The sequence below is a fragment of the Drosophila erecta genome, unplaced genomic scaffold, assembly GCF_003286155.1.
Source record: "Drosophila erecta strain 14021-0224.00,06,07 unplaced genomic scaffold, DereRS2 tig00000055-arrow-pilon, whole genome shotgun sequence".
Classification (NCBI taxonomy): Eukaryota; Metazoa; Arthropoda; class Insecta; order Diptera; family Drosophilidae; genus Drosophila; species Drosophila erecta.
The window spans coordinates 5,603,580-5,630,747 of record NW_020825200.1 but is presented as its reverse complement, the minus strand read 5'-3'; the positions used below and the strand labels follow the sequence as shown (position 1 = coordinate 5,630,747).

Here is a 27,168-nt window from a genome sequence, read left to right as displayed (position 1 = left end):
GGATAAATAAAAAACACACTTAAAAGCATAATTTTCTGTCTATAAAATTAATTAATTAAACCATTAATTTTGTGTTACAAGCATGCCCAAAAACAATTAATTAAGCATTAATGAAAAGTAACATTTCCATATATTTATTTGCCCGGTAGATGGCGCTATATGCCAATGCCGCCGAAAAGTATGCAGTGAGTAAAAGCTAAAGCAAAAATACAATATTTTAAAATATGACTTATTTATTTACATTCAAGTACAATTAACAATTTTTAGGCGCTCATTTTTTATAAAAAATGAATCAAAAGCTTAGTAAGTAGAGTGGACGTAGCTACTTGACAATTACCAGAAAACAATGAGATTTGCGATATTTATATAAAACCGGTTGCCCTCAGCTCCGAAAGAAGCTAGAGATAGACTTACTTAACATCTAAGACAATCAATATTAACGATGTGGTCGATCGGTCATCGTCGCAATCATTAGCTTAATACAAAATGCTGGGAGTTGGTTTCAAAAAATGTAAGGCAAAGTGGGTCCAAAAAGGACGAATTAACTTACTTACTTCAAAAATCTCGAACATGGAAAACTTTTTTTTGTTGTTTTGCTTATCGTAGAAATCTCCGACAGAAAATCATATCAAAATAAACAACCAGCTGACGCTCCAAAGGTTACACAAAACAATTTCAATATTCTAGCTAAAATTAGTTTAAGAAGTGAAGGCTTAACTTAAGATTTCGGCTTGGTTTTCCCACACTCCAGTTGAACCAGAAAGTACTTTTAGTTAACCAGAGTCTAAGAGAACCAAGCCCAAGGTGCAGCCTAGGAATAGGGTTTCTTAGGGTTAGATCTTAGAATTACAGAAGGACAGACGCTCGGATAGTCGAGAAGAGATAGGGATAGTCAGGAAGGATAGTTTGAAGAGATAGATGAAGCTTAGACCTGCAATCAAAACGTAGTTAATTAACCAACCGAAGCTGTTTTTCTGGGTATTCTGTGTCGTTTCTGTGTGTCTATTTTGTAGTGTTTGCCAGGTTGGCCTTGTTGGCTCGTCTGCCCACCTGTGCCGGTGGCTGTGGTGCTCCGCTGCCCTCCTGCGATCCACTCTCCGCATCCGAGTCCTTGAGGGATCCGCCCTCCTCGTCGCCCACCAGTGCCCGGTACTTTTTGGCAATCGCCTCCCAGTCGGCCACGTTCTCGATGCGATTCTGGTTGGCCTGCGAGAAGCTGGCCTGTGATCCCAGGGGCGATAGATGGACCTGCGACAGGGCCACCGAGTCTGGGAATTCGGGGTAATATCATTAGCTTTTGGGTTCCATTGTTCAGTAGGATACACTGAGGTACAAACGCCAGAAATCAAAACTTCTTCATATAGTTAATATGATATAATTTGTTAGTTTTGAAATGAAAACTATATCTTAAGTAGTTCCCGATTGTGCGTCAATAGATTTCTACGGCGTTTCTACCTTCGTGCATGGAAAAGGCGAAATTGAGGAAAGAATTTCGAGCTAGAGCGAGCCAATCGTTTCAGAGCAAAGAGTTGAGGAAGGAAAGCAAGACAGTCAGAAGAGCTGATAGTAGAAAGAGTTACACTTGGGCTGATACGCTGTTAGCTACAAAACCCCTCGGATGGATGGGTTGTGTTCCCAGGATGTGGACGGGTCCTGGTCGGAGTAGCACTGCAGCGATACATACATGTCTCACCTTTCTTGATCTTCGACAGCCACTTGGCGCCGGCTTTGGTACGCGGACTGGCCTGACGTATTCCCATCATCTGAACCAGACTTGGACGCTTCTTTTTCTTCATGCGTGCCTGAGGCGCGTGTTTTTGAATTGGGGTTTGCAGGTTTGTGGGTTAGATCAAGGCGCATTAGACACGGGACATAGATCACATACAAGACAAGAGACACAACATAAACGCAGTCAGCAATTGTTAATTACATCGAAAGCAATCAGGTGCGCGGTGCTGGACATTAAGTGCCATAGAGTAGGAGATCGAAATATGTACATACTTATATTTCGATCACCTATTTTGAAGATACAGAGAAAGTGCGAGGTGCAAGGGTGATTTTCTTATGTGGGCAACACACTTAAAGCATTCACGGTGTTAAAACTCATTGCGGTTGTTGCCAAATTGCTTTAAATGGGTTGGGGAAAAGGTCAGCTAACTACACCCGTTCAGGATCGGTTCAGGTAGTTGCACATATATAGTCATGTATTCAACAGATATGGAAACATGTATAAGATACAGGATACAGTATACGGATAGGGAAAGAGAGAGAGAGAGAGGCAGCGCCAGCGGCTGGAAGGCGACCTTCGTCACCTGAGATTTTACCTTGACCTTCTCGACGATCCACATAAACCAGGTGGTAACTAAATTAAGCGGCGATGGCGCTGTTGTGGTGCGATGCATATTGCGTATAAGCTTGGACAAGCCGAATTTCCACTCGATGTCGGATTGGGCCTAGTATTTCATAGGTTTTTGTTCAGTTTATTATTGGTTTGCGAAGTGCGCGATGTTGAATGGATGAGACATGATGTTGGGGAGAACAAGAACAAAGGTATAAACGGGATGAGTTTCGTGTACGGAAGCCTCGGATTTTACAGGTTTTTACTTTGTTTATACGTAACTTAAGAGCTGCAAAAATCAGGTTGTTAATAATAGAAATACACAAATTCAGTGGCCTGTTTTGGATGGCAATCGCTCGAGGACTGCACAAATTACCATACAAAACCTAGCCACCATATTGGTGTATCTCTTCAGACTTAAGTCCTAGACAATGACGAACACAGGCACATAGACATGCAGCAACGATTTCTATATATGTATAAGGTTTGTAAGCATGCGTTAAACAACACTTTCTGGTTCGGCCTTGCTCAACACTGGTCACAAAAGCAGGGCACACTTGAAGGCGCTAATCCACTAAAGCTAGTCTGCACTGTACTACACTAGAAGGCGGCAGGCTTCCATCTTCGAGATACACTTTCACAAAATTGTATCCCTCAGATTGCTAAAATTATTTTCCTGAAAAAACCTGGAAGATGCAAGTCTGGGCAGTTGATGGATTTACAGAGCACGCCAAGTTCTCTAAGGATTTGTATGGTTAGTATTAACTAGTTTCTTAGTACAACAGCTCATTTAGTTCTTCACTTCTCAACTACCAATTGTAAATGGCTAAGAAATATCATGCTAGAATATAATCTTCATATATAAATTTACTTTTTAAGCTGAAAGAGAGACGGATTAGTACACAATGCAATATAGAATTAAAAACATACACTTAACTTATGGTTAACGTAAGGGTTAATAAATAGAGTCGAGTTAGGTAAAAGCGCCTTTAGCAATACTACCTGGATACGTTGATAGGTGTCTGACATCATAGCAATCAGCAGGTTAATGAGCACAACCACCGACACCAACATGTAAATGCCAAAGACAATTTTGAACAGGTACTCAACCCAATACGGTTGAGTGGGCGTGGCTACATTTTTGATTTTGTCAACTTGCGTTTGCTCGGTCGTCGTTTGTCCGAACACGGCGAAGAACAACAACTCGAACGAGTTAATCGGATGCATGCGCACTGTGTCGGAGCCCCATAGATACATTTCCAGATACAGATACAGATACAAATAGACACCCCCGGACAGCACGCATATATTGGCCGGCGTGGAAATTATTTTGAAAAATAAAAAGATAACGGACGCCCAGTTTGGGTTGGTTGATTCGATTATGGTTTGATGGTTTCCGTTTTTTTTTTTTTTGTTACGTTGATTTGTCCGATCGACCAACCCCCAGTATCGGTGTATGCCCAATTGTGGTTCAATTTGGAGCGGTCAGTTTTGGGGTTGTTACAATCAAAGCACAAACAAACAGCATTCCGAAAAATGAAAATAAAAGAAAAAAAAACGGGGGGAAGAGGGAAAGCAGAGAGAAAATACTGATTAGTGGCCTTGGCAATACAAACCTGAATGCGCTGATAAGTATCCGACATCATGGCAATTAGCAGGTTAATGAGTACAACCACAGACACCAACAAGTAGATGCCAAAGACAAATTTGAAGAGCACCTCGGTCCACTCGGGACGCAAGTGTCGCATGGGATTGATGTCCAGGGTGGTCGTCTGTCCGAAGACCGCGAAGAAGAGGCGCTCGAAAGCCAGAAAGGGCGTCATGGGTCCTAACATGGGTCCGAACGGAACGTTACTCACAATCAGATATCTGAACTATAGCTTCATTAGCGCGTTTTGCGATTGCTGCAGCTAGCGTTTATGTATATACGGATATATGTATATATTGTCGGCTTGGCACAGGCGTGTGTGCGAGTTTAAAACTGGGCTTTGGTTGGTTATTTTGAAGTTGACATAAACGAGTATATTTATGGTGGGTTTATTTGGATTTTGGAGAGTGCGGGTGAGTGGTTAAACACGTCAAAAGCAGCATCTCGCAGTTCGCAGCTCAGCGGTTCGAATGACTCACGAAAACGAGCATCGGTAATCGGTATCGGTATCAGTAGCATTATCGTTTTTCGTTATCGATTCGATACGATCGGTCTCGATTGTTTCGATTGTGCAGAATTTGGTGGTGGGCAAGCGGCGCAAGCTGAAAGCCCCGGGCAGGCGGGCATTGGTTATATCGATATTGCTGATTGATTGTTTGATTTTGGTTTGGATTGACTGGGTTAAAACATCAACATGCAGTACTGGAATTTTTAATTTGTACAGAGTTCTAATGGGTATCGCTTTGGTTACACATCGATAAAAATAATTGAAAAAGAACTAATAACAAATATAGTTGAGAACATAATAATAGAAATGATTCTAGAAAGTGTTGAAACTAAGATCATAAATGTAATTTAATTGAATAAAAATAATATGATTCTCTTTTCATGACACCTAAATATCTTTGTTACAAATTTCAAGAAATAAAATGTATCTAAATCAAAATTGAGACAAAACAAACAGCATAAAAGATACTTCGAACTAAATAATAAAGCTTGGCGCATGGATACCTATATAAACACAGATCCACAACATCGAGGATGCGGAAAAGGCTTTTCCCGCGAACATGCCTCAAAACGAAAGTAACTGAAACGAGCAAGGCGAGGGGATTTCGAGCAGCGAGTGCGGACTTGTGGATGTTCCTCCAGGGAACTGGAAAACAAACGACATTAACACTTTACGCACAACATCGAAGGCGGCAACGCAACGGCTTGGATTCCGGCATTGTAGGGTTAAGGGGGCGGGTCAGCCCCCGGAAAGGGGGCCATGCAGATGCGGGGGGAGTAAGGGGTGGTAGTTGTGGGTGGTAGGAGACTTACGGTCGTCCTTGTGCTTTCGTCGGAATTCGCTGAAGCGACTATCGACATAATTCTCCACCGGCGGAGGGCGAGGGGTGGGCATGTCATCTGTTCCATTCGGATAATTCAGTTAAGATATTCAGTTGGGGGTTAAGATCAGAGGGAGAACATTATTAGTGGAGGTTTTTTGCAGGGGGGTGGACGGGGATTACGACATCAAGGTTGGAGGTTCGGGTTGTTTGTACTTGTTGAGCATGCAATTGTTGTATTATGTGGTTGTAGTTGGTTCTTTTTGCTTTATTTTACTTATGTGAAACATCGAGCACACATTGATTAGATGGCTTTTCATTCAAGGCAGACACAGATACTTATCAAGACACATTGAACGTTCAAAAGAGGAAGTTTGCAAAAACATTCCAAATGAAAACAAAAGTTCGGAAATGAAAATTCAAAAGGTAGACTGGAGTAAGCAAAGCAAACGTTTCGACTTACCGTCACTGAAGTAGCCTCTATTGCGATTCTTCTTCTCGAAGCTGCGCAGATCCTCCGGTGAAAAGTTGGCGAAGCTCTGATTTAGGGCCACAATGTGCATGGAAAAGCCAAACACAAAGATGGCCAGGACGGCCAGGAACCGGGCCAGATCCTTCAGAAGATCGCCAATGATGATGGCCCAGGGTCCGAAGAGGTGGTGGAAGGACAAGAAGTCCAGGATCTGCACACAGGCCAGCAGGAAGGCCAACGCGAAGCACTGATTCCGGCAATACACCAAAGTTGGCCAGTACTCCTTGGAGACGAATAGGAATGCCGACACATGGACGCCCACTCCGGCCATTCCGAGCAGCAGCACGAGCACCTTTATGGATCCCAATCCCGACTTGTCCGACGGATTCGTCAGCTCGAAGAGGAGCAGTCCACTCAGCCAGATCAGCAGACCCACCTCGTACCAGTAGGGCACCAAACTCAATCGGAGCACCGGGTATATGGGCGTTATGCCCACGATGCTCAGGTGGATCATGAGGTAAATGTGAGAGGTTAGGTACGACATGAACTTGATGATGGGCACCTTGTTGAACTTGTGACCCATGGGGAAAGTGAATCCAATCCACACTGGTGGGCAGACGATGAAGGCCACGAGCAGCAGAAGGATCTTCCAGGAAGCCCACGTCAGTGAGCCGTGCCAGAGTTCCTAAAAGTAGGAACCACATTAGATATCATATCACACTCATACAACATGGGACTTAGCTAATTATTTATAACTATTAATTATAACTAGCTAATTATTAATATCACACACTTGCAAGTATCGCTGCACCACCGTGTGGGCAATCACTTCCTTCTGCTCATTTTCGATGAGCACGTCGAGAAACTCCACGTTCCGCTTATCGGTGGCTTGAAGGATCTTTCCGGCGGAATCCGAGCCAGCTGCCAGGGCCAAGAGCTCCGTGGCCATGGCCTCGCACTGTTTGCCAGCAGCTACCAGATCCTTGGCGCGCTCTTTTTCCTAAAGAGATGAAAATATATAATGTTTTAGCGTTGGATTTATGGAATGGGTAAGAGGAGATCCTTCAGCTAAATCACCTTCGTCGAGAGCACTATGTAGATGTTGGACAGCTTGGCAGCCGTATCCACGGGCGCTGGTGATACCAGGACAAACTCCTGTATGGGCTTGTTGTTGTGGTTCTTGGACACCACCATCAGGTTGTACACGAAGCGCTTGTCCTCCATCAGGCCGTAGGTGTCGTGCTCCTTGTTCATCAGATACCGCAGCACCTCGTTGTGTCCCTCGGAGGCGGCGAACCAAATGGCGGCGCAACCGTAGTTGGTCTCCGACTTGGGGGAGGCACCCGCCTCGCACAGCAACTTCACCACCTCCAAGTGGCCAGCTTTGGCAGCACAATGCAGTGGCGTCCAACCGTTCCGATCGGTTGCGTTGATCTCCGCGCCCTGGCCGAGCAGAATCTCCACCATCTGGATGTGGCCATGCATGGCGGCGATATGCAGGCCCGTCCTGCCGTTACGATCCTGCGATTGGAGGAGTTCCGCCGACCGACTTAGGAGCAAACCGACCACTGACATGTGACCACCGAAGCAAGCCAAATGGAGCGGATTATAGCCCTGTAAAATCAATTGTCCCATTAATGCGCTCTGAACAGAAGGGATTCGCCTAATCTTACGTTCTCGATGGTCGCCGCATCCACTTGAACACCCGCCGAGTTGAGGAGCAATCGCACCACGTTCTCGTTGCCGGAAAAGGCCGCCAGGTGCAGTGGCGTCATTCCCGACTCCGTGCCCAGATCCCCAAACAGACTTTGGCCCGTCGGGGTTTCCGACTTGACGGTGGCGGGAACACTGGTCAGCAATTCCCGCACGGTATCCGCCTGTCCGTAGTAGGCAGCCACGTGCAGCGGCGTCAGACCCAACTTTTTGCTATTGATCCTTAGGGAGTTTGTGCTCTTCAGCACATCCAAGACCTGGCCGTGTCCATTCTGTGCCGCCAGATGGACGGCGGTGAATCCCGCCTTGTTCTCCTCTGTGCAGGAGGCACCAGCTCTCACTAGAGCCTTCACCACATCCGCATGTCCGCCCTCGGCGGCCAGCTGCAGGGGCGTGGCATCCGTGAGTTTGTTCCGCGCCGAAATCACGCCCGACCGATCGAACTTCATCAGCTCCTCGATCACCTTGACGGATCCCTGCATGGCGGCAATGTGGGCACAGGTGTTGCCATCCTTGCTGGTGGCATTCACCAGGGACGGATGCTGCTGCAGGAAGAGTTTGGCCACTTCAGAGTAGTTGTTCTGGGCGGCGACGTGGATGGGCTTCTGGCCCAGATCGTCCGTCGCATCGATATTGGCGCCCAGCTCGAGGAGCAGCTGACAGACTTCCATCTGCCCGCTGGCCGCCGCCAAATGGAGCGGCGTTTGCTTTCTCAGCGTTAGAATATCGATTACCGCATTGTGATCCTTGATCAGGAACTTCACCAGATGCGTAAACCCATTCATGGCTGCCAGATGGAGTGCAGTGCGTCCCACGCGTGACTTGGAGTTAATGAACGCCTTATTGGTCAGCAGGGCATCACACACATGCAAGTAGCCTCGCTCAGCCGCCAAGTGGAGGGCAGATCTGCCCTCCGTATCGAAGACATCCACTCGAGCGTGATTCGCCAGGAGATTATTGACCAGCTCCATGTGCCCTCGATGGCAGGCAATCAGCAGCGGAGTCCAGCCCACCGATGATTGCCGGTTCATGGCCTTCTGGATGTCCGTGGGATTCATGTGGGAGATCATCTCCATCAGCACATCATTGTTGCCAGCCACGGCGCAATAGTGGAAGGCGGTCTCCAAGGCCGTTTTCGTTTGCAACGTCACATCCGCGCCATTTTCGAGGAGCATGCGAACGATCTGCTTGTCGGATTCGGGAATCTTAACCTCGTCCTTGGTGATTTGGCAGGTGTAATGCAACGCCGTGGCGCCGTCCTCGTTAACCGAGTTTATATACGTGGTGGCCTTGTCCGGGCCGTGTTTCTCCTTCACCGTCTCGATCAGATGGCGCACAATATCCGGATGGCAGGCGCGACAGGCCATGTGCAGGGGTGTCTCTCCGGTCTGTGAAATTGGGGTATAAAATCAATCGTTTATCATTTCAGTACACTCGTGAAGCTCTACCCACATTTGATTTGTACAGCGGATCGCCTTCGTCCTCGAGGAGTTGCATCAGCGTGGCCAGATTGCCATGACGGGCCGCCACATGGACGGGGGTCAGGCAGTCGTCCGTGGTCAAGTTGGGACTGGCTCCCGACTTCAGCAGCATGAGGGCACACCTGTCACCATCCTTCACACGCGCCGCAATGTGCAGGGGAGTCTCGCGCAGCTTTCCTCCACGGACATGGACATCTGCTCCGAATCCCAACAGGGTTTCCACAACGGCGGGCTTGGCCGACTCCACGGCTATGTGCAGTGCGGTATAGTTATCCTTCAAGGACAATATCCCCCAATTAAAACGATGCTCGCCCCAGTCGATGATGCCCACTTACATTGGTGGTCACGTCCACTTTCTCGCCCTTCTGCAGCAGCGTGTTGATGATGCCCGTGTGGCCATAGGCGGCGGCGGTGTGAATACTCCGGGCTCCATCCTTGTTGGGCATGTGCAGGTAGACGCCCTTCTTGAAGAGCATCGTGGCGCACTCAGCATGACCGTTGAGCGACGCAATGTGCATCAGCGTGCTGCCATCCTTGGTGCGCTCGAAGATGCTCGCCTTGAACTTGTCGGCCAGTATCTCGATGACGTGCGCATGTCCATTCTCGGCGGCCAAGTGCATCGGAGTGCGATCTGCGGGCGATTATAAGGTGTAGTATTATAAAACTGCTAGCTTCCCTTGGGAAGTGCAATTATCATGGTTCTCACGTCGTTGCATCAAGGTCAAGCCAGCTTTTCCTTGCCCCACTTGCTGCCACAGACTCACCTTGGTTGTCCGCAATGGACGCTGAGGCGCGCACGCCATAGAAGTACTTGAGTAGAGCCTCATCGCCCTCGGCCGCCGCGATGTGGAGCGGCGTCTGGCCCTCCCCGTTCTGCGTGTCCACATTCGTTCCGTAGTCGACCAGGATGCGGACCATGTCCACGTCCCGCCGTCTGGCGGCCAAATGCAAGGCCGTGTCTCCATTGGCCGTCGTTGCCTGCGCGAAAATAAACCAAAAACTGGACATGAAGGGTGCACTTCACAAAGAGGTTTTGATTGGGTTGCAGATTCACTGATTCTATGCATCAAAAGTAAAAGCTGCATCAAAGTAAAATATGAATTGGAAACGCTTATAACTAAGTTTGTATCTCTGCAATGGCTTTAGAGCTGTTACGTTTTAAAATACATTTAAATAATGCACTTAGGTTTTTCCTTAGTGTTTCATGCTGCATTTCACTTTCGACATTTTATTTTGGGCCATGCAAATCAGTTGCCCCGCCCATCTCAACTGCGTTTCGCCCCAGTTTTGACCCAGTTTACGGCTGTTTTGCCGGCTGATTGCGTGCTCAGCCAGCGGCCAAAGTCAGCGCAACTTTAACTTTAACTTGGGCTTGAACCCTTGGCCCAAAGCGAGCGAGCCGAAGCCCTTTGGTTAATTTAATCAACACGCACTGCTCCGGGTGTGCTGCACTTCAACTTCTGATTGAAAACTGCACAAACTTTGCCAATGTCGCGCACTGTTGCACTTGCTGTGCAGCTGTACGCACAGGTGAGGCAGGTAAATTTGCATTTTTGATTTATTTGCACGCCTGCTTATTGGACAGTTCAAGGCTTCGAGAACCTTGTGGACATTTTCCGACAGCGCGGATGGACATTTTGATTGACACTATCGTGGCGATTTTAAAATCAACAACTTCTTGGCTCCAACCTAGTGAAAATCAGCTAGGTGCGTTGATGGCCAGCGAAATTTGCATTTTATGCTTTTTATGGCTTTTGATGAGCATTTCGCTCATAAACTAACTAACTTGGGCAATATTACAGTTTGGTATTGATCCGTTTATATTTCCATTTTAACTGCAACTTGAGTTGAAATATAACAAACATTTTTGTTTATATTTTAGAGTCTTAAAATAGGTGTAGGATGGCGCTCCGAGTTCACAGATTACTTACCTTGAGCTGCTCTGCTGTTTGTGCAGCCAGGAGCTCCCTGCACATGGACTGGTTGCCCGACTCCACGGCCAGGAGCAATGGTATTTTGCCACGCTAGGAAGATAGGTTATATATAGTATGAAATATAATTAAGATAAGGACAGCGAGCACACACCCATCCATTCACACTCGCGAGCATATAATCATAAATATCCAATTAGCCAATTCGAGCCTCAAGTGTTAACGGCAACATGTTTCGCTATTTTTAGCCAAGTTCGCAACTTTGGCGCTCCAACTTGCAACCAACTACTGCCTTTTGCGGAGGGTCGTAAGAGGGGGCGTGACGGGGTGCCATTATCCCTATCTGCCAGGAAAGGCGAGTAAATCAAGTTGTACAGCGACTTGACCCCCTTTTTTCGGCAGAGTTTTCCACGGTTTGTTATTTGTTTGTTGTTGGCAACGAGTTGAGCGCCCTCGCGGGGCAAATCTACAGTACAATCCACAGATATATGTTCGTGTGTATATAAACCCCGGAAATGCGTGTAGAAAAAGAAAAGCGAATCTAAACGAAACGAATCGAACTGAATGGCATCGAAAGCTAAATACTTCATCCGACTAATTTCGCCTGACAGTGCCATTCCACCTCTCTCTAATTGATTTAAATCAAGTTGCTGTTTGCCATTTGCCGCAGCCATCGAGGCACAAATCGAGCTGGGTTACCATTTTGTCTAGACAATCAATCGGTGGCACCCTCATCGGGATTCCCTCAATCGGCCCCCATTTACCCCAATGCCACCCAATCGCTTGATAGCAATTCGCCGGAAATTTATGCGCTCCCTTCGCGTGCGTAATGGAAATATCGCCTGTGCATTTTCACCCGGCGCACGTGATGCGACAAATAGTTCCGCATTTCTGTTCTGAGATTTGCCAGGGGGCTCGAAAAGGGGATCTGGAGCTCGGCTTGCCCCTGCAAGTTCATCAGACGGAGACGACTGCTTTGATGGTAACCCAAAGCTCACTGGAGCCTACCCACTGTGGTGAGAGCTACTTATTGATACAGTGCAGGAAAAAGGTATTTGCAGATCCCATACTTTATATGCACACATAATATTTCTGTTTTTAAAGTCTATTTTTGATTTTATATACTAGCTTTCTAATAACTTGTTATAAAAATACAAAAAATGCAAATATAAATGTAGGAAAAATATATTTGCAGATCCCATACCTTATATGCAGACATAATATTGCTGTTTTTAAAATCTATATTTTTGAATTCATATACTAGCTTTCTAATAACTTGTTATAAATATATAAAAAAATTGAAAATTCACTAAGAAATGAGTAAATGAAGCAAGACTGCACAAATTGACTGGGACTAACTGATCAAATTTCTTGCTGTGTAATAGCCACATTAACTTTTTTGGGCCTTTTCTGATTTACAGCCAGTCGAAATGCATTTACCGCGAGCAGTTTTGCATATCGATTTTTCCACAAATTTTGTTTGCTTACTAACTCCTCTCGATTTTGCTGTTGCCATTATTGTAATGTATATATTTTTTGGTGATTTTTATTAAGTCTTTGTTTACGTCGGCACCGCCTGGCACCGCTGTCGAGAGTACTTGACTTCACAACAGCTTACATGTGGGGGGCTCAGCTATCATAACTAGTGGAGATCTAGTGGCATCAATTGGGCGGCCAACACTTGTGGCTCTCCGTCACTCACACAGCCAAACAGCCACACTGGCACACTCACAAGCACACATGGTAACACTTACACCGTCCGCTTTCAAGCGAATATCCTTGCCAGCAGCCGCGAGCAGAGCGCGGAGGATGTTAGTTGCAGTTCCGGTTTGTCGACTGGACACCAAATGCACCGCAGTTTGGGAACGCGACTGAAATGGGAGAAACTCAATTAACTCTTCGACTGAATTAGGCACACACTGCAAACGCACTTATTGTCAGGGTCACACTTTTCCCGAGCCAGAATTAATATGCAGCCAACTATGAGCACTGCTATGTGGTTAATGTTCGCACCTAAAAAACTGGCAAACTGCTTCCTATTCGCTTCAAAATCCCATTTGCGACTGAATAGGCAAGTGGCTCGTTTTTGCGTTTATAAGCACGTTTCGTGTCATTTTTCTTTTTTGGCCTCTCCCGCTCATATCACAGATTGACAGCCCGAAAAAAAACATAATAAAGAACTCCCACCGACGGCCGCAGTGCGAGTGAGCGAGAGAGGCCTATAAATGGGAGCGGGGGGACGGGGGGACGGGTGGCCGAGCAGCAGGTGTAGGCAACATGGGGCAGGTGTCGGCTGTGGATGTGGAGTCCTTTTGCCACGCACACACGCCAACGGAACACTTCAAACTTGGCTGTTGCTAAAACAAAAGTTTGCATCTGTCTGTCCCGCTTCCACGGCTCCAGCCCTCTCGCTCCCACGCGTGCCTAGAACGCTCTTCTGATAACCATCAGTAATTTCGGCAAGGCTCACGCCCCCCAAGTCACCAAGTCTCGAAAACTCAATGCGGCAGAGAAATAATAAAGAAATGCAAATTAATGCAAACACGGGAAAAAAACGTTGATAATTAATTGCCAAAATGCTCGACGTTGTGATCATTAGATTTTATACAAAAAATGCTTCTGATGAGAGTTAAAATCACTGTATTCTTAGAGGTGAAGGTTAACGGCTTTTGGTTTTAGATAATATACGTATGGTTTCACTAATTCTCAGTCTGAAGTTGCAGTAATTAAACAAACGTCAGCGATCGGAGCCACGCAAAATGCAGGATTTCAATAAACGAGTTTGATTTTATTTCTGCGTAATTCGTTGGGTAAAATATATGGGCTTACTTTAAATTTGTTTTGAAGTGTTCTTAAGCGGAGCCTAGACATTACCATCTTAACCTTGTCGCCAGTTAATTGCTGCTCCCGCCAAAGTAACATGCAACATGCGAGCCTCCAAGTTGCATCTTCGCATGGCTCTGACCTTTGGATACCTTGTTTTTTTAGTCGAAGCCAACTGAAGTATGCGTCTAATAGCCGCAAATTGCCTGCGAATCGGGCTGACAGCAGCCCCAAGTATGCAGCGATTTCATTGACTCGAAACTAGGAACTCGAGCCTGACGTGTCGCTACCTCAACTATTGGGGAAATACTTTCTTGGAAGCGGGTGGGGTGGGGGGTTGGGGCATATAGTATATAGAGCTATTGGAATACTCACGCCACCGGTGGAGAAGGGATCCACGCCGCGTTTTGTTAGCAACAATTTGACGACATCCTCACGCGAATACATTGCGGCAATGTGTAGCACATTATAATTATCCTGAAAGAGAGAGAGAGAGAGAGGTGGTGGAGGGAAATCAATTGCAATTCATTGGCAGGAAACTGACGCCCACACCAAAAGAGCTGGGTCAGTTCAATGGGTCAAAGTCAGACGGTTTTGCATGTGGCTTCTGCGGGGACTTTGCCAAAAGGGAGTGGTTGATTACTTAAGCCACAATCTTGCATGCGGACTTTCACTTACGGACGGTTTTCTTAATGGCCACAGCCCAGCCGCAAGCTCACATGCAAAAACTGCATCAATGGGGCAGCCAGGAAAACCCCAAAGCCCCAAAAACCCAAGGAAGAAATATAAAACAATGCGGCTAGGAAAATACAAGTATGACCCCCAGCAAATCACCGAAACGTAACGAAAAGTGCTTTAAGATAACGTCTGACATGGAGTGCTTAGTTTAGCTGAAGTGAGTCACATATGAAACCGGGGCATGCGGCCATATTTATTGGCTTATATAATAAGCCATAACGCATACGCCCCGTACGCCCGGACCTAATTTATAACTAAGCCCTCCCACTGTTTCCAACCCGACCGGAAGTGAACTGGTTTCGAATATATGTATGGCTGCTTTATGCCCTGTCATCGGGTTGGTAAGTGCAGAAAGGATCTATAAAATTCAGCATAAAAGGGTAGGAGTTTCTAGCTAATGAAAACAGTTGGAGTAAAATAATTAGTGTGTGTTTTAAAAAATGAGGAGATTAAATTGAGGGGATTAATCAATATATATACCTTCTGTCTAGTAAACAAAGGCCAAACCAAAACATTTAGCAAACTGCTATTCATGATCTTGCAGAATACCTGGAATCGCAAGTATTTCGAACCCTTTTGAAGTTCTCACGAGGACTTTGCCACTTGGCAGTGTGTGTGGACTTCGTGCCGCGTGAAATTCGAGTTCCCTGCGGTTTATTTGCGACTATTTCTGGCCGCAACTCCTGCTAATTTGCATACACCGCAAGTTGGCGCTCGAGTCGACGGCTTTGACACATGTCCAGAAAGCCCAGCCAAGACGTTGGCCCGAAAGAAAAAGCCAAGTTAACTTTCAGCCGGCAGACGCTTGGGGGTTTGCTGGAGGATTGGGCCCGTATTGGGGTCCAAGGTAGACAGATAATATTTCACGCGCTGTTTTGCATACTTTTCAGCCCGGTTCGAGTTCGTTTTCGAGTCTCGTGTGTGTTTGTGTTTGTGTTTGCTTGGCCGGGCGAAAGGAAAAACCGGAAACAAAACCAAAACGGAAGCGCAAATTTTCCAGCACATTTTTGCCCCGCCAGGCGAAAAGCAAAAAAAGGGTGGAGGTGTACGAAGTCGACCCAGTTTCGTGGTGTTTTTTACGGCCCAGAGATACTCGGAGGATTTTCGAGGAGTGTGCCTTGTGGCAGCCATGAAGTCATTTTGCCGCGATGTCACACACCTTCTTTGGAATAATTGCAAGTCCTCATTACGGTGCTCATTTGGCTTAAACCCTCACCTTCTTGCATATGCACTCCTAATGAAGTAAATTAATTTCTGTTTTTCGCGTGGTTGGGGCAGATTACTTCACTCACGCACTGAGCCAGCTTGACAAATGAATTGGCGTTTTTATTCCTCAGTTTATTTCACGCTGTCATCGCCGCACATATGGAGAGGCCACTGCGTGAAGAATGCCACTTGAATTTAATTAAAATTGCATATTAATGGCGCCGCTGGCCATAAAAATGTAGCGGAAGTTGGGGCCAACGTCGAGGTCTCCGGTTTGGGCCGCACTCGAAAGGTCAAATGGAGTTTTTGGCCAACTGGGCGTACATCGGAGTCATGTGCTTGATTAATTGGCTTTTAAGTTGCAAAGAGGTGTTGCGAGCACGCCTCCAAGTCGAGTGCCAAAAAAACGGTGGCACTCTGCCACCTTGGAGTTGAAAAGTTAAAAATGTTAATTACCACGGCATTACATCATACAATTATCCTCTGTAATGGCCATAAAGGTCCTGGTCCTGTCGTGTTGTGTGGGTATTACTTTCGACTGGACCTGACAGTTAGATAAGTTGCAAATTGTAAATGCAATAAACATTTTCTCGGCCACGAGCCCAGTTTTTAACTCATTGGGGCGGTGTACGTGAAATTATCCGATTTGGTCACGAAGTGACATTTGTTTTATAAAACAAAAGAGTAATTAAACAGATGAGGTAATGGTCCGGTTTTCAGGAAGGTGCGCTTTGAATAAACTCACGAAAATGATATCATAATAGCTAATTAGTTTAATGGCAACCAAACCATGTTAAACCATGTTAAAATTAATAATTATTATAATTATTTGCGAGGAAAAAATAAGTATCTCTGTCTACATGGCGTTATAAAATACATACATTTATCATTTTGAAGGCTAGTATCATTTAAGAGGTCAAATATGAGTAATTGATGTGCAGTTGAAACAAACATAGAATTGCTTTGCTCAAATAAATGCTTATCTAGTGTTTTATTTTCATGCCCGGCTTGTAAATCCCAGCTAGTTCATGTTTTATTACTTTCATGTGCAAATTTACCTTTAACATTTCCCCGCACAATCTTTAACCCCCACAACTTTTTGGGAAAATTTCAAGGGGGACAGGAAAACTGAACTTTCTGTGTTTGTTTTGGTAATTCAATTCGCCATGTCTGCGCTGGCTTGCCAACAATTATTTTGTAATTAGGTCAAGGATTTTTATCGCCGCTAGCCCCAAATAAAGTACATTGCGTATACGTAAGGACATGTGAATGGGCAGCCAAAAAAGCGACTTCAAGTGAAATGTGCTAAGTAATTGCGGCATGCAAAGCAAGCTGCTCGGCGAATTCAACCAATTGTTAGCAACTTGGCCTAATGGCCGATGCCAACTCTGCTCACTTCACTTGCTGACATCGAATCAAGAATTGGCCATAATCACGATGGTAAATTACTAGGGAAATCGGAATAGTCATCAGCGATGACCTTACATCTTTACTCTTTGGCAAAACTCCGTTGTTGATAATGTTACCTTAAAATCAAAAGTTAAGTTGAAACTATAAGTCACTAAAAGCGATAGGTGCCCAATTATAAATTTCAACTTTAGTGTTCTGTAATTAAGAGTTTATAATTTTTTGTTAGCCCACCATAAGCTGTTATTTGCCAACGTAAACAGCAGTTATAAAATCAAAAGAAAAGCAATGTGTTGGTATTTTCCTTTCCCCGAGGAAATTCCCATTCGTGCGGGAAAACTTGACTCAACTGGAGTCCAATGAAGTGAACTGCCCGTGCGTCGCCCATTGGCCAAGTCCGGCCAAGTTGACCCATTGAGGCAGGGAGGCATTGCCGAATTGACGTATTGACGGGGGTGGGCGGCGTGTGAGAATCGTGCGTAGAAGTGGGTGCACGGATTTGCCCACCAACGCCCACGCTCGAGATTTAATTATGCGGTTTTTATTGATTTGACACATTTTTAGCGGCTTTTGCTGCCGCAGTTGGCTTGAACAGCTGGGCCGCTGCTATATTTGGCCACTGGAACACGGAACAACTTGGGTAGTTGGCTAAGGTGCTTTAAATTATTCCTGCCCGATTCCCGGTCAAGACTCACATTGTTGCGGGCTCCCACATCGGCGCCCAGCTCAATCATGCGATCCATTATGGCCGTCTTATTGTCCTTGGTTGCGTACATCAGCGGCGTCATGCCGGTATTCTGCAATGGAAATGAATGGGGTGTCCTTTAGTTTAAGCTTGATATAATACAATATGTTACGTCCACAAGCATAGTACCACAATTAAAGTATTTTAAATAGAAGTAGTTTAAGACGCATTGTCCTGACCTCATTGACAAGCAACTTGGCCATTTAAATGCATCATTATTGCGTTGGAATGCTTCGACTGAAAGGCTGGTTTCGATATTATAAGCTCGTTCGCTCGTAATTAAAACGAAATCAAGAGCAAGCCCATCAAGGCAAGAACCGAATAAAGACCCCAATCCTGGAGAAGCGGAAATAATCAAGGCAAAAATAGCTCAACTCCAAGCTATATTTATGCAAATATCGTCTCGTCGTAAGTCTAGTCTGGCAGACAACCTGCACCACTGGTGGGGCTATGTAGTTCCACCCACAGAAAAGGGAAAAATAGAAGAAAAACACGGCCAGGAAGTTTCAACCCTTTCGCCGCACACCTCCCCGCATTTCATTAGCGGTGCAACGTTAATTTTATGTCAACGACTTCTCCGTTTCATAGCGTTTATGGTAAATTGAAATCGAAGCGCTTCAATTCTTCGATGTTTTATGAGTTTATCGGTCGGAGACGGGGCTCCCAGAGGGTAGTCAGCGCAACTTGTGGCAGGACGCTCCAGGAACTTGGAGCTCCAAAACCGAAAACCGAAAGCCACCAAAGCCATCGCCTTGGCAGCCAAAACATTTGGGCCGCGCTATCAAATAACATTCGCTGTTCTCTGTTTTTTGGGCCTGTTTTGCTTGCTGGCCTCTGTTTTCTGGCTAATACATGGTATGCTCTGTTTTCTGGCCTCCAGTTCCTGTGTCGTTATTTTGGCTGGTAAACAACCAGAAATGGGAAAATGCCGCCGACGTTGATAAGGGCGACGTTTCTACATCGCATACACTCAGGGAAATGAATGCACATAAAAAATAGCAAACCTATTTTTCAGCACTATTTAATATTTCTAAATTTATTTATTAAAATATTTTAGTTTTACTAATGCACTGAAAATTAAAAGAATTCAATAGCTGAATAGAAGTTAACAGAACAACCGATCCTTACAGATGAATATTTAAATATATCCTTATGCAACTATATATATCCTTATATCCTTATCCTAACAACCTATCCATATAGAATCCTTGAATATCCTTGAATATTCAAATATATCCTTCATTAGGAATTTCAAAAAACAATACAGTTCACAAATGTTTTTTATATGTATATCTTTCGATGTACAAGTTAATTTTAAAATTTTTTCGCCAAGTGCAGGACCTGTTCCTGTATTTATTTCGCTTCCTATTCCCGCTCTGGCTCGCAATTGATTTTACAAATCGTGGCAAATGAGCCGGAAAAGCCGCCTCGCGGCACTTCACTGTACAGTACTCACCATGTCGTGAACGCCGGCCAGCGGAATGTGATTGCCATCCTCGCCCACATTGGCCACATACTTCTCCAGCTTCTTCAGCTCCGCCTCGATGGGCGTCCACTCGCTTTTCATGGCCAATCCGAGGACCTTGTTCGCCGTGTCCCGAATGGAGGCGCCGGCACTCGGCGGCTTGGGGGCTGGAAAGAGATCCATGTCCTTCTTGTCGCCATTGCTCGAGCTGTCGTCCTTGGGATCGGAGTCCGCTTTGCTGGCGGGCGTAGCCCGTTCGCTGGGCGTGGCCGACTCATCCGGCGGACCGGTCAGCGAGGAGGGGGTTTTGCGTCCCACTCCGCCGCCACGCCCACCGCCACGCCCTCCGCGCGGCTGCGACATCCTGGTTACTGCTCCCTCGCTAGTTACTGCTCCACAATCCTCCGCTGATCATGGGGATTTTTCGAGGGGATGTGGAGGAGGAGGAGACAGGTGATTATGCGGAAACACTGTCGGATGTTAACTGGTTTATGCTGCCATTATCCGTGTAATACGTCTGGGTTATTGTATTATTATTGATTCGATGCGGGGTATGATGGCTGCTTTTTAGCTGCATAGTTTCGGGCTCCTTCACTTCGCACTCGCATTGCACAAATTCCTACGGCCTCCGCATTTTACCAATATTTGTTACCAACAATTTGCATTTTCATTGGCAACAGCAACAGCAACAGACACACTAGGAATCACACACACACAGAGACAGAAGGAAACACCAGCAAACCGAAAAACACTCGCTATTATTCCACTTTGATTCCTTCGCTTTCTTCACTTTTACTACACAAATTTATATGTTTAGCCCCTTTATGGCATCGGTTGCGTGTGCGTTAACGGCGGTGCCCCCTTTATTATTTTTGGCCAAATCAGTCCCCAACTTCAACTCTGGATTCCTGGTTGCCTTCTACTTCTTTTTTTTCTTTTTCGGAGCCACGAGAAAAAATCAACCGTTTGCCACGAGCGTCTGCGAGTTTCTGATTTGCCAGTCCCATTTTCACAGCGTCGAGTTTTCCCAAGGCGCTCGAGCGGAAAAACTCGGCCCTCCATTCGGTTTGGTAGCTTTGGCAACACGACGAAGCTCCAAACTCGAACGACCCAAGACGCTCCTGCGAAAAATCAGAAGTAGGAGCCAAGTTGCATCCGCGCAAGCGTTTGTTTACAATTGTTGAATCCGGGTAACACCGCCTTTTTTGGCGCCAAAATCTGGCCGCTACTCTTAAATGTCGTTGGGATTTCCACCATCGTTAAGTGCCGCTGGGAAATCCAAGTGGGCAACAGTCGCCATTGGGAGTATGACATCCCTGCTGACTGGTCGCGAAAATCCCAAACGGCCAGGAAAACGAGTGGTTAATAGTTTTTGGATGGTCTTGGTTAAATGGAGCCACTTCTATATCACTCTGTATAAAAAGCTTCTCAAATAGCCATTTAACCATTCTACCATTTAAAACGATTTTGTTAATACATCGCTTATGTAAATAATGAAATTCCCTTCAAATTTTTGCATATAAATATATGTATATCTAAGGAAAAGGAATCGCTTCGGATTCAAGGAAATGCACAAATAACTCATCAAGATTTTCGCACACAATTTTGATTTCTCAATTGTTAAACCTATGCTGATTTGACAACAAGGTCAACTAAATAAAAAGCTATTTTTGAGTGAGGGTTATACATTTTTGGGGGTATGATAAGAGCAAAAATAAGCGATAGGAACCAGAAAAGCCACGCCAGCCACGCGAATTATGTCTTATCAGTGATGCCGCAACAAGTGACTCAAGTAGCAGCAATGTCAACTAATCTTATCGCACAGCTGTTGTCGTCTAATCTAGAAAGGTGGATGTACCATTTGCAGTGAAACAAATGCAGCTTTATTTCATTTTGAAGTCTAATCAACTTATTCAAAGCAATGTATCCCATCCAAACCATACAGAAGTAAAAATACCATTATACTTTCTCGCACACTATTCAAAGCAATAATACAAATTCTATAAAATTATATTTTCTCCCACGACAATTATTATTATTTTGAGAATAATATCAATATTATCACTTAAGTTCAGGAAGAACATACAACATATGTACATATTTATGCCTAAGTATTTCAGAGAGAGCGAACATTTCTGTCAGATCAAAAAGCTGCGAATCACGCCACAACGAAAAAGCTTCAAACATGCGAGCTCCAAACAACCGGGGCGTAGCTAATAAAACTTGTGAGGGGGGGCTCAACAATAACATTTATTTTGATTCAATCAAAAAATATAATTATAAATCTGCTTCTAATAAAATAACGAAAGAAAACAGTTAGAAACAATTTTCAGAACCAAAAATGTAATTTTTTACAAAATATCTAAGCTTCATATGCTCACAAACTATTTGTTGAGCAATAAAGTTAGGGGTTTACTGGTGGAAAGCCCCCTTTCTGCGCCTCTGCCCACCGAAAGCTGCAAATTAAGCAAACATAATAGAGCTGAAAGCACCACACACACAGTGCTAACTCTCAGCCACACGTGCTGCCAAAAGCCAACAAAAACGCAAGCAAAATAAAAGCGTTAAAACAGAAAGCAAAACAAACGCCGGCAACGATCTTGTCTGGTTATAAAGAAAAAAACTAGAGGCGTCGACTGAGGCAGCGCAGCTGGCAGAACATACGGCGATTAGATTCAGTTTGATTCAGAACTTGACGGGCTGCGGACGTTCCCAGGTTGCCAGCCAGAAACCGAGGCGAACTGAATCGAAAACTAATAATCTTTTTAGCAAAAAGTGTAGCTGTGCATATTATGAAATTATAGTAACAGATTCGCCCGTTTAAGCCAATCAACAACTGTGATAAGTGCCAAGATGAACAGCAAGCTGCAGACCATCTCCAAATATCTGCTGAGGCAGAAATGTGCCTTCAACTCGATGCGCAGGTAGGCAGGATCAGCATCCTTTAGGGATGGCCATCCTTATAGAGCGGGTGCCCAAGCTCACAGGTTTTGCTTGTGACGAAGGGTGCGATGTTTCCACCATCTAATTGCGCAGTTTTGGTTGGGGTGCCCAGTACTCTATACATACATACATATATACCACGCCCCTCTACCCCCCGTCACACATGCGACATCCCCGCCACGTTGCGTAATATTTCAGATTCCAGGCAGAAGGTACAGTTGCCCACAGCAGTTGGTAGTCATTGGGCCTAAGTATGTCTTCAATTTGAGTGCCAGCCTCAAAGGGGGCGTGGCTGGGGGAGTGTTTCTCCAATTCAGAGCAGCCACAGGTCGTTTTAATTATCAGGTATCAATTTAGATGAATTTCGACAGATAAGCAAATCGCCAGCAGAACTTTCCACTCGCTTCATAATACATGGCCAGCACCGAAAGCCAAAAGCCCAAGATCTATTATCACGGATAGCCAGCGTACATATACATTTGCAAGTGTTTACATTTACAACTTTAAGTATATGAACTGCATAATATACAGTTTGGCATAACACCTGTTGCTGTAGCCACTAAATAAATATTATTGTGTGAGTTTCGGAGCGCCACCTTTTTCCACTTGGGCAGTAAGTAAAGTTACGCTTGCAATTCGGAAGCATAATCTGCCAGAACTATTGAGAGATAAAACATATATGTATGTTTGCTCAAGAAAACTCTATGACTTCCAATTTACATATATAAATGCTAAAAGCTTATTCATTTCAAAAAGCTTCGACATTACCAAAATCTGGAACCCCTTCAGCGAAAACGCAAACCGCCGATGATGAAATTCGCTCTTTGACACGTAGAATCTTTTGAAAATATTCCCAAGAGCTTGAAGTAAAAGAAAAGAATCCTCCAGTTAGATATACATTCCAGCAACTTTGTATGTATTTACTAAACTATCATTACCCACCCTGTTCTGCAGCATCTCCACCTCGATGCCCAACCTGATCAGCCATAAGCATCACATCGGAAAGGAGCCCTTGGTGTACCGCACCATTGGCCAGCAGCTGGAGCTATCAGCGGGCGACTACGGCGATGTGGAGGCGATTGTCTCCTGCCACGAGGGCAAGCGGTACACCTTCAGCAGTTTGCTGCAGGAAGCGGATGCCATGGCGGCGGGTTTCCGGAAGCTGGGCCTCCAGCCGGGCGATGCCGTTGGTCTGTGGGCACCCAACTACATGCACTGGTACTTGGGCATGATGGGAGCAGCCCGGGCGGGTCTCACCTCGGTGGGTCTGAATCCCGCTTACCAGGCACCGGAAATAGCCTACTGCCTGAATAAGGTCAATGTGAAGGCCATCATTGCGCCGGAGACCTTCAAGACGCAGAACTACTATGAGATTTTGAGGGATATTTGTCCGGAAATCTCGGATGCGGAGCCTGGCAAGATCCGGAGTGAGAAGTTCCCGCACCTGCAATCCGTAATCATCGACAGCAATGATGGCCTGAAGGGCGCCCTGCGCTTTGATGACTTCCTCGACCTGGCCAACAAGTCGGAGCGCGAAGAGGTGGCCAAAATCCAGAAGAACATTCTGCCAGAGTCGCCGTGCAATATTCAATTCACATCGGGAACCACTGGCAATCCCAAGGCCGCTTGCCTTACCCATAACAATTTCGTCAACAATGGCATCCATGTGGGCAATCGCAATGAACTGGAGGGCGAGCGGATCTGTGTGCAGGTGCCCATGTTCCATGCCTTCGGTGTGATCATTAGCATCATGGCTGCACTGACCAAAGGAGCCACCATGGTCCTGCCCGCGGCCGGTTTCAGTCCCAAGGACTCGCTGCAAGCCATCATCAATGAGAAGTGCTCGGTGATCCATGGCACACCCACCATGTATGTGGATTTGATCAACACCCAGAAGAAGCTGCAGGTGCCGCTGGGCAGGATCAAGAAGGCCATCACCGGAGGTGCCATTGTGTCGCCGCAGCTGATCAAGGATGTGAGACAGGTTCTCAAAGTGGAAACGGTTCACAGTGTCTATGGCCTTACGGAATCCACAGCGGTGATCTTCCAGTCCTTGCCCGGCGATCACAGCGATGTTGTCCTGAACTCAGTGGGCCATCTGATGGATCACGTCGAGGCCAAGGTGGTGGATGCCGAGGGCAGGTGTGTGCCATTCGGACAGCCCGGAGAGCTGTGCGTCCGCGGATACACCACGATGCTGGGCTACCACGGGGATGAGGAGAAAACGAAGGAAACCATCGGTACAGATAGGTGGCTGCGCACGGGAGATCAGTTTGTCCTGGAGGCCAATGGATATGGACGGATTGTGGGTCGCCTGAAGGAGATGCTCATTCGTGGCGGCGAAAATATTTTCCCCAAGGAGATTGAAGACTTTGTTAACACCCACCCCCAGGTCATTGAGACTCATGTGAGTTGTGTTTAAAACTGGATTGATTTAGTGTGTTATTAATTTGCTATAATTGTTGTCCATTGACCAGGTGATTGGAGTGCCTGATGAGCGATTGGGTGAGGAAGTCTGCGCCTATGTTCGCCTGGAGGAGGGCGTTGACCCCGCCACCTTCACCGCGGCGACCTTGAAGGCCTATGCCAAGGGCAAGCTGGCCCACTTTAAGGTGCCCAGATATGTGATCCCCATAGATGCATTCCCAAAAACCACCTCGGGCAAGATCCAGAAATTCAAGCTGGTAGAGGATTTTAAGGCAAAGGAAACAGAGCTAAAAGCTGCCACAGCTTAGTCGTTTAATTTGAGTAATTTTTTAAAATAAAAAAATAAAAATTAATTACGATTTTAAGTCAAATATTTCGGTTTATTACCTTGACTCCCAATTTCGCTTCAATCTAAAACTTTTGCGTAAATCGTTATGCTGCGATTCTAGCGCTATTTCAAATTATGTTGCATACCTTTAGGTTCTCAGACAAAATGGCCGCCGGAAGACATAAAATTTTAGAGCATACTTAAGGCGGTCGAGCTAAACTATGGTGTATTTTTGCTATTTTAAAGTCCATTCAGCATATATATAAAGTGCACCATATTTATTTATCAGATTTAAATGGAAAAATTTTAAAATTGGTGCGTCTTACTTCGGGGGTAACCCGGGGGTAAATTTACACATAATATTATTTTTCCCCGGTTTGACTGCAAAAAATATTTGTTCAATGCATATTTGTACACTTTTTGAGCAACAACAGAATCTTCAAGCACAATGACCTTTAATCAGTCTTTCTGAATTTAAAGAAGCTTATCATTTGTACAATTTTAACGACAGTTCAACGAATCTCAAAATGTTCTTCACTAGTAGGATCAGCTAGGAAAACTTTAGACGTAGTGGAAAAGTAGAAGTGAAAACTATAAATTCTGTGTTATTTGTATGACTTGAATCCCCTAGAAAGCCAAAAACGTGCCGCTTGATACAAAGCGAAAAGCAATCGAGTTGCGAGCGATTAAAACCGCGCGAAACGGCGAACCTCGTCGGCTTTTTTCAGCATCTAAACTACGGCCGATAGCTTCGCTCGATCTTTATGACCCGGCAACCGATTGGGCCTTTATGTCTGTTTTTTCGCAACGCTCTGATAGCGGCAGCTTTAGTCATCTGACATTATGGCCGAGAACAGGAATCGCAACATACTTACTTGCCACTATTATGTCGGAAAAATACGTCTTCAAATCCAGTTGGAACGATATTTACATTGAATTCTAATCGCCGCCGAATGGAAATAGGCCAGTCAAACAACTTAAGGGTGTGGAATGGACTCGAATTTATGCCTTCCTCTCGATTTGGTCTTATCATTTGGGAGGGCGATAACGAATCGCCACCGATGTTGGGCGCTTGAGAGGTCCAAATATTTGGCAACGGTTCAGTTTGTGATCATCGAGCGCTCGAATCGGAGGAGACGTATGTAAATATTTGACACAGCTTGGACTAATTAATGAAATTAATAAATAATCCAGCAAATTGGTGATTCGGTGATTTTCGGTATGATTTGCATAGGTCTGACCGACAAAAACACGGGTCACTTGGCATTGGAATATCTTTGTGATCTGCGAATCGCATCTTTAGTTGAATCTAGTTTGATTTGACGTAGGTTAGTAATGTTGTGACCGGGTTTAAAAACGTATCAGTAGGCTCTGTTCATTTTTTTTAAATTTTGATAGTGGCTATCTGGACTTTGGTAAGATAAAGCTGAATTTAGGCATTTCTGTATTTCAAATGTTGTTTTCTATAAAAAAGTGAAGTGCTAAATGTGAGACAAATTCATATATATTACTACTTTTTTTTGTTCGTTTTCCCCTTAAAATGAAAAGATTTTTTGTTACCCTCAGTGATTCCCATACTTTTCGAAAAGTTAAGAGTTTTATGGGTTTCCTTTAAGTTTTAGATTGATAAGGGCCAAAACTTGTTTTCAGAGATATAGATCCAGACACACACTCGGGCTTATTTTGGCAAAACAATCCAAATCAGTTGATTTCAAGGTTCGACAATAAATAAGCAGTTGGGTTTTCGCCAATGGTCCAATGAAGAACACAAGTGCCATTAAATTACCCATTATCTCTTAATTTGTTTGGCGGGTGCTAACAATTAGACAAAGGAAATCACGGCCCAAAGCAAGAAGTTTATGATTTGAGAGCACATTAAGATTGCGATTTAAAAACGGCTATCTAATCACAAATCCTGGTCATGCGATGCAGTGGCATATTTTATGTGGTGAAGGGAAGGCAATTTTTTACTCAGTTGCACTGTAAATCTTAGCCTGCCAAACCTTAGTGGCTAATTGCATTTATTTGTTTGCATAATCTTAATACTTAATTTTCTTATCTAAAATTATTCACGCATAAATTACAAAATCCGATTCGAAGGGAAAGTAACTATAACTGTGTTAGCCAGATTTCCAGTTCTCAAGCGTAATTAATTATTTATAGATTTGCACTCGT

General features: G+C 45.1%; 2 protein-coding genes across 4 annotated transcripts; one reads left to right on the top strand and one right to left on the bottom strand.

Annotated features, from left to right (window-relative positions):
• Positions 1-274: 274 nt before the first annotated feature.
• LOC6540587 (serine/threonine-protein phosphatase 6 regulatory ankyrin repeat subunit A) lies at positions 275-20,375 on the bottom strand. Of its 3 annotated transcripts, none has more exons than XM_026979161.1 (17): positions 19,287-19,965; positions 17,781-17,882; positions 14,110-14,211; positions 12,666-12,782; positions 10,912-11,004; positions 9,745-9,958; positions 9,316-9,611; positions 8,952-9,254; positions 7,460-8,887; positions 6,864-7,400; positions 6,580-6,786; positions 5,778-6,471; positions 5,307-5,393; positions 3,955-4,166; positions 2,325-2,453; positions 1,694-1,802; positions 275-1,268 (listed from the first exon to the last, which is right to left on the bottom strand). In XM_026979161.1, the coding sequence occupies exons 1-17, from the start codon at positions 19,656-19,658 to the stop codon at positions 1,003-1,005; spliced, it is 5,268 nt and encodes a 1,755-aa protein (XP_026834962.1). In that variant the 5' UTR covers positions 19,659-19,965; the 3' UTR covers positions 275-1,002. The 3 variants fall into 3 exon arrangements, with proteins under 3 accessions (XP_026834962.1, XP_026834961.1, XP_015015347.1); XM_026979160.1 differs by lacking the exon at positions 3,955-4,166 and adding an exon at positions 3,341-3,570; XM_015159861.2 differs by lacking the exons at positions 3,955-4,166; positions 5,307-5,393 and adding an exon at positions 3,341-3,570 and having other exon boundaries at positions 19,287-20,375.
• Positions 20,376-21,795: 1,420 nt separating this feature from the next.
• Positions 21,796-25,009, top strand: LOC113564074 (acyl-CoA synthetase family member 2, mitochondrial). Its single transcript, XM_026978719.1, has 3 exons — positions 21,796-22,219; positions 23,193-24,645; positions 24,716-25,009. The coding sequence occupies exons 1-3, from the start codon at positions 22,149-22,151 to the stop codon at positions 24,971-24,973; spliced, it is 1,782 nt and encodes a 593-aa protein (XP_026834520.1). The 5' UTR covers positions 21,796-22,148; the 3' UTR covers positions 24,974-25,009.
• Positions 25,010-27,168: the final 2,159 nt, after the last annotated feature.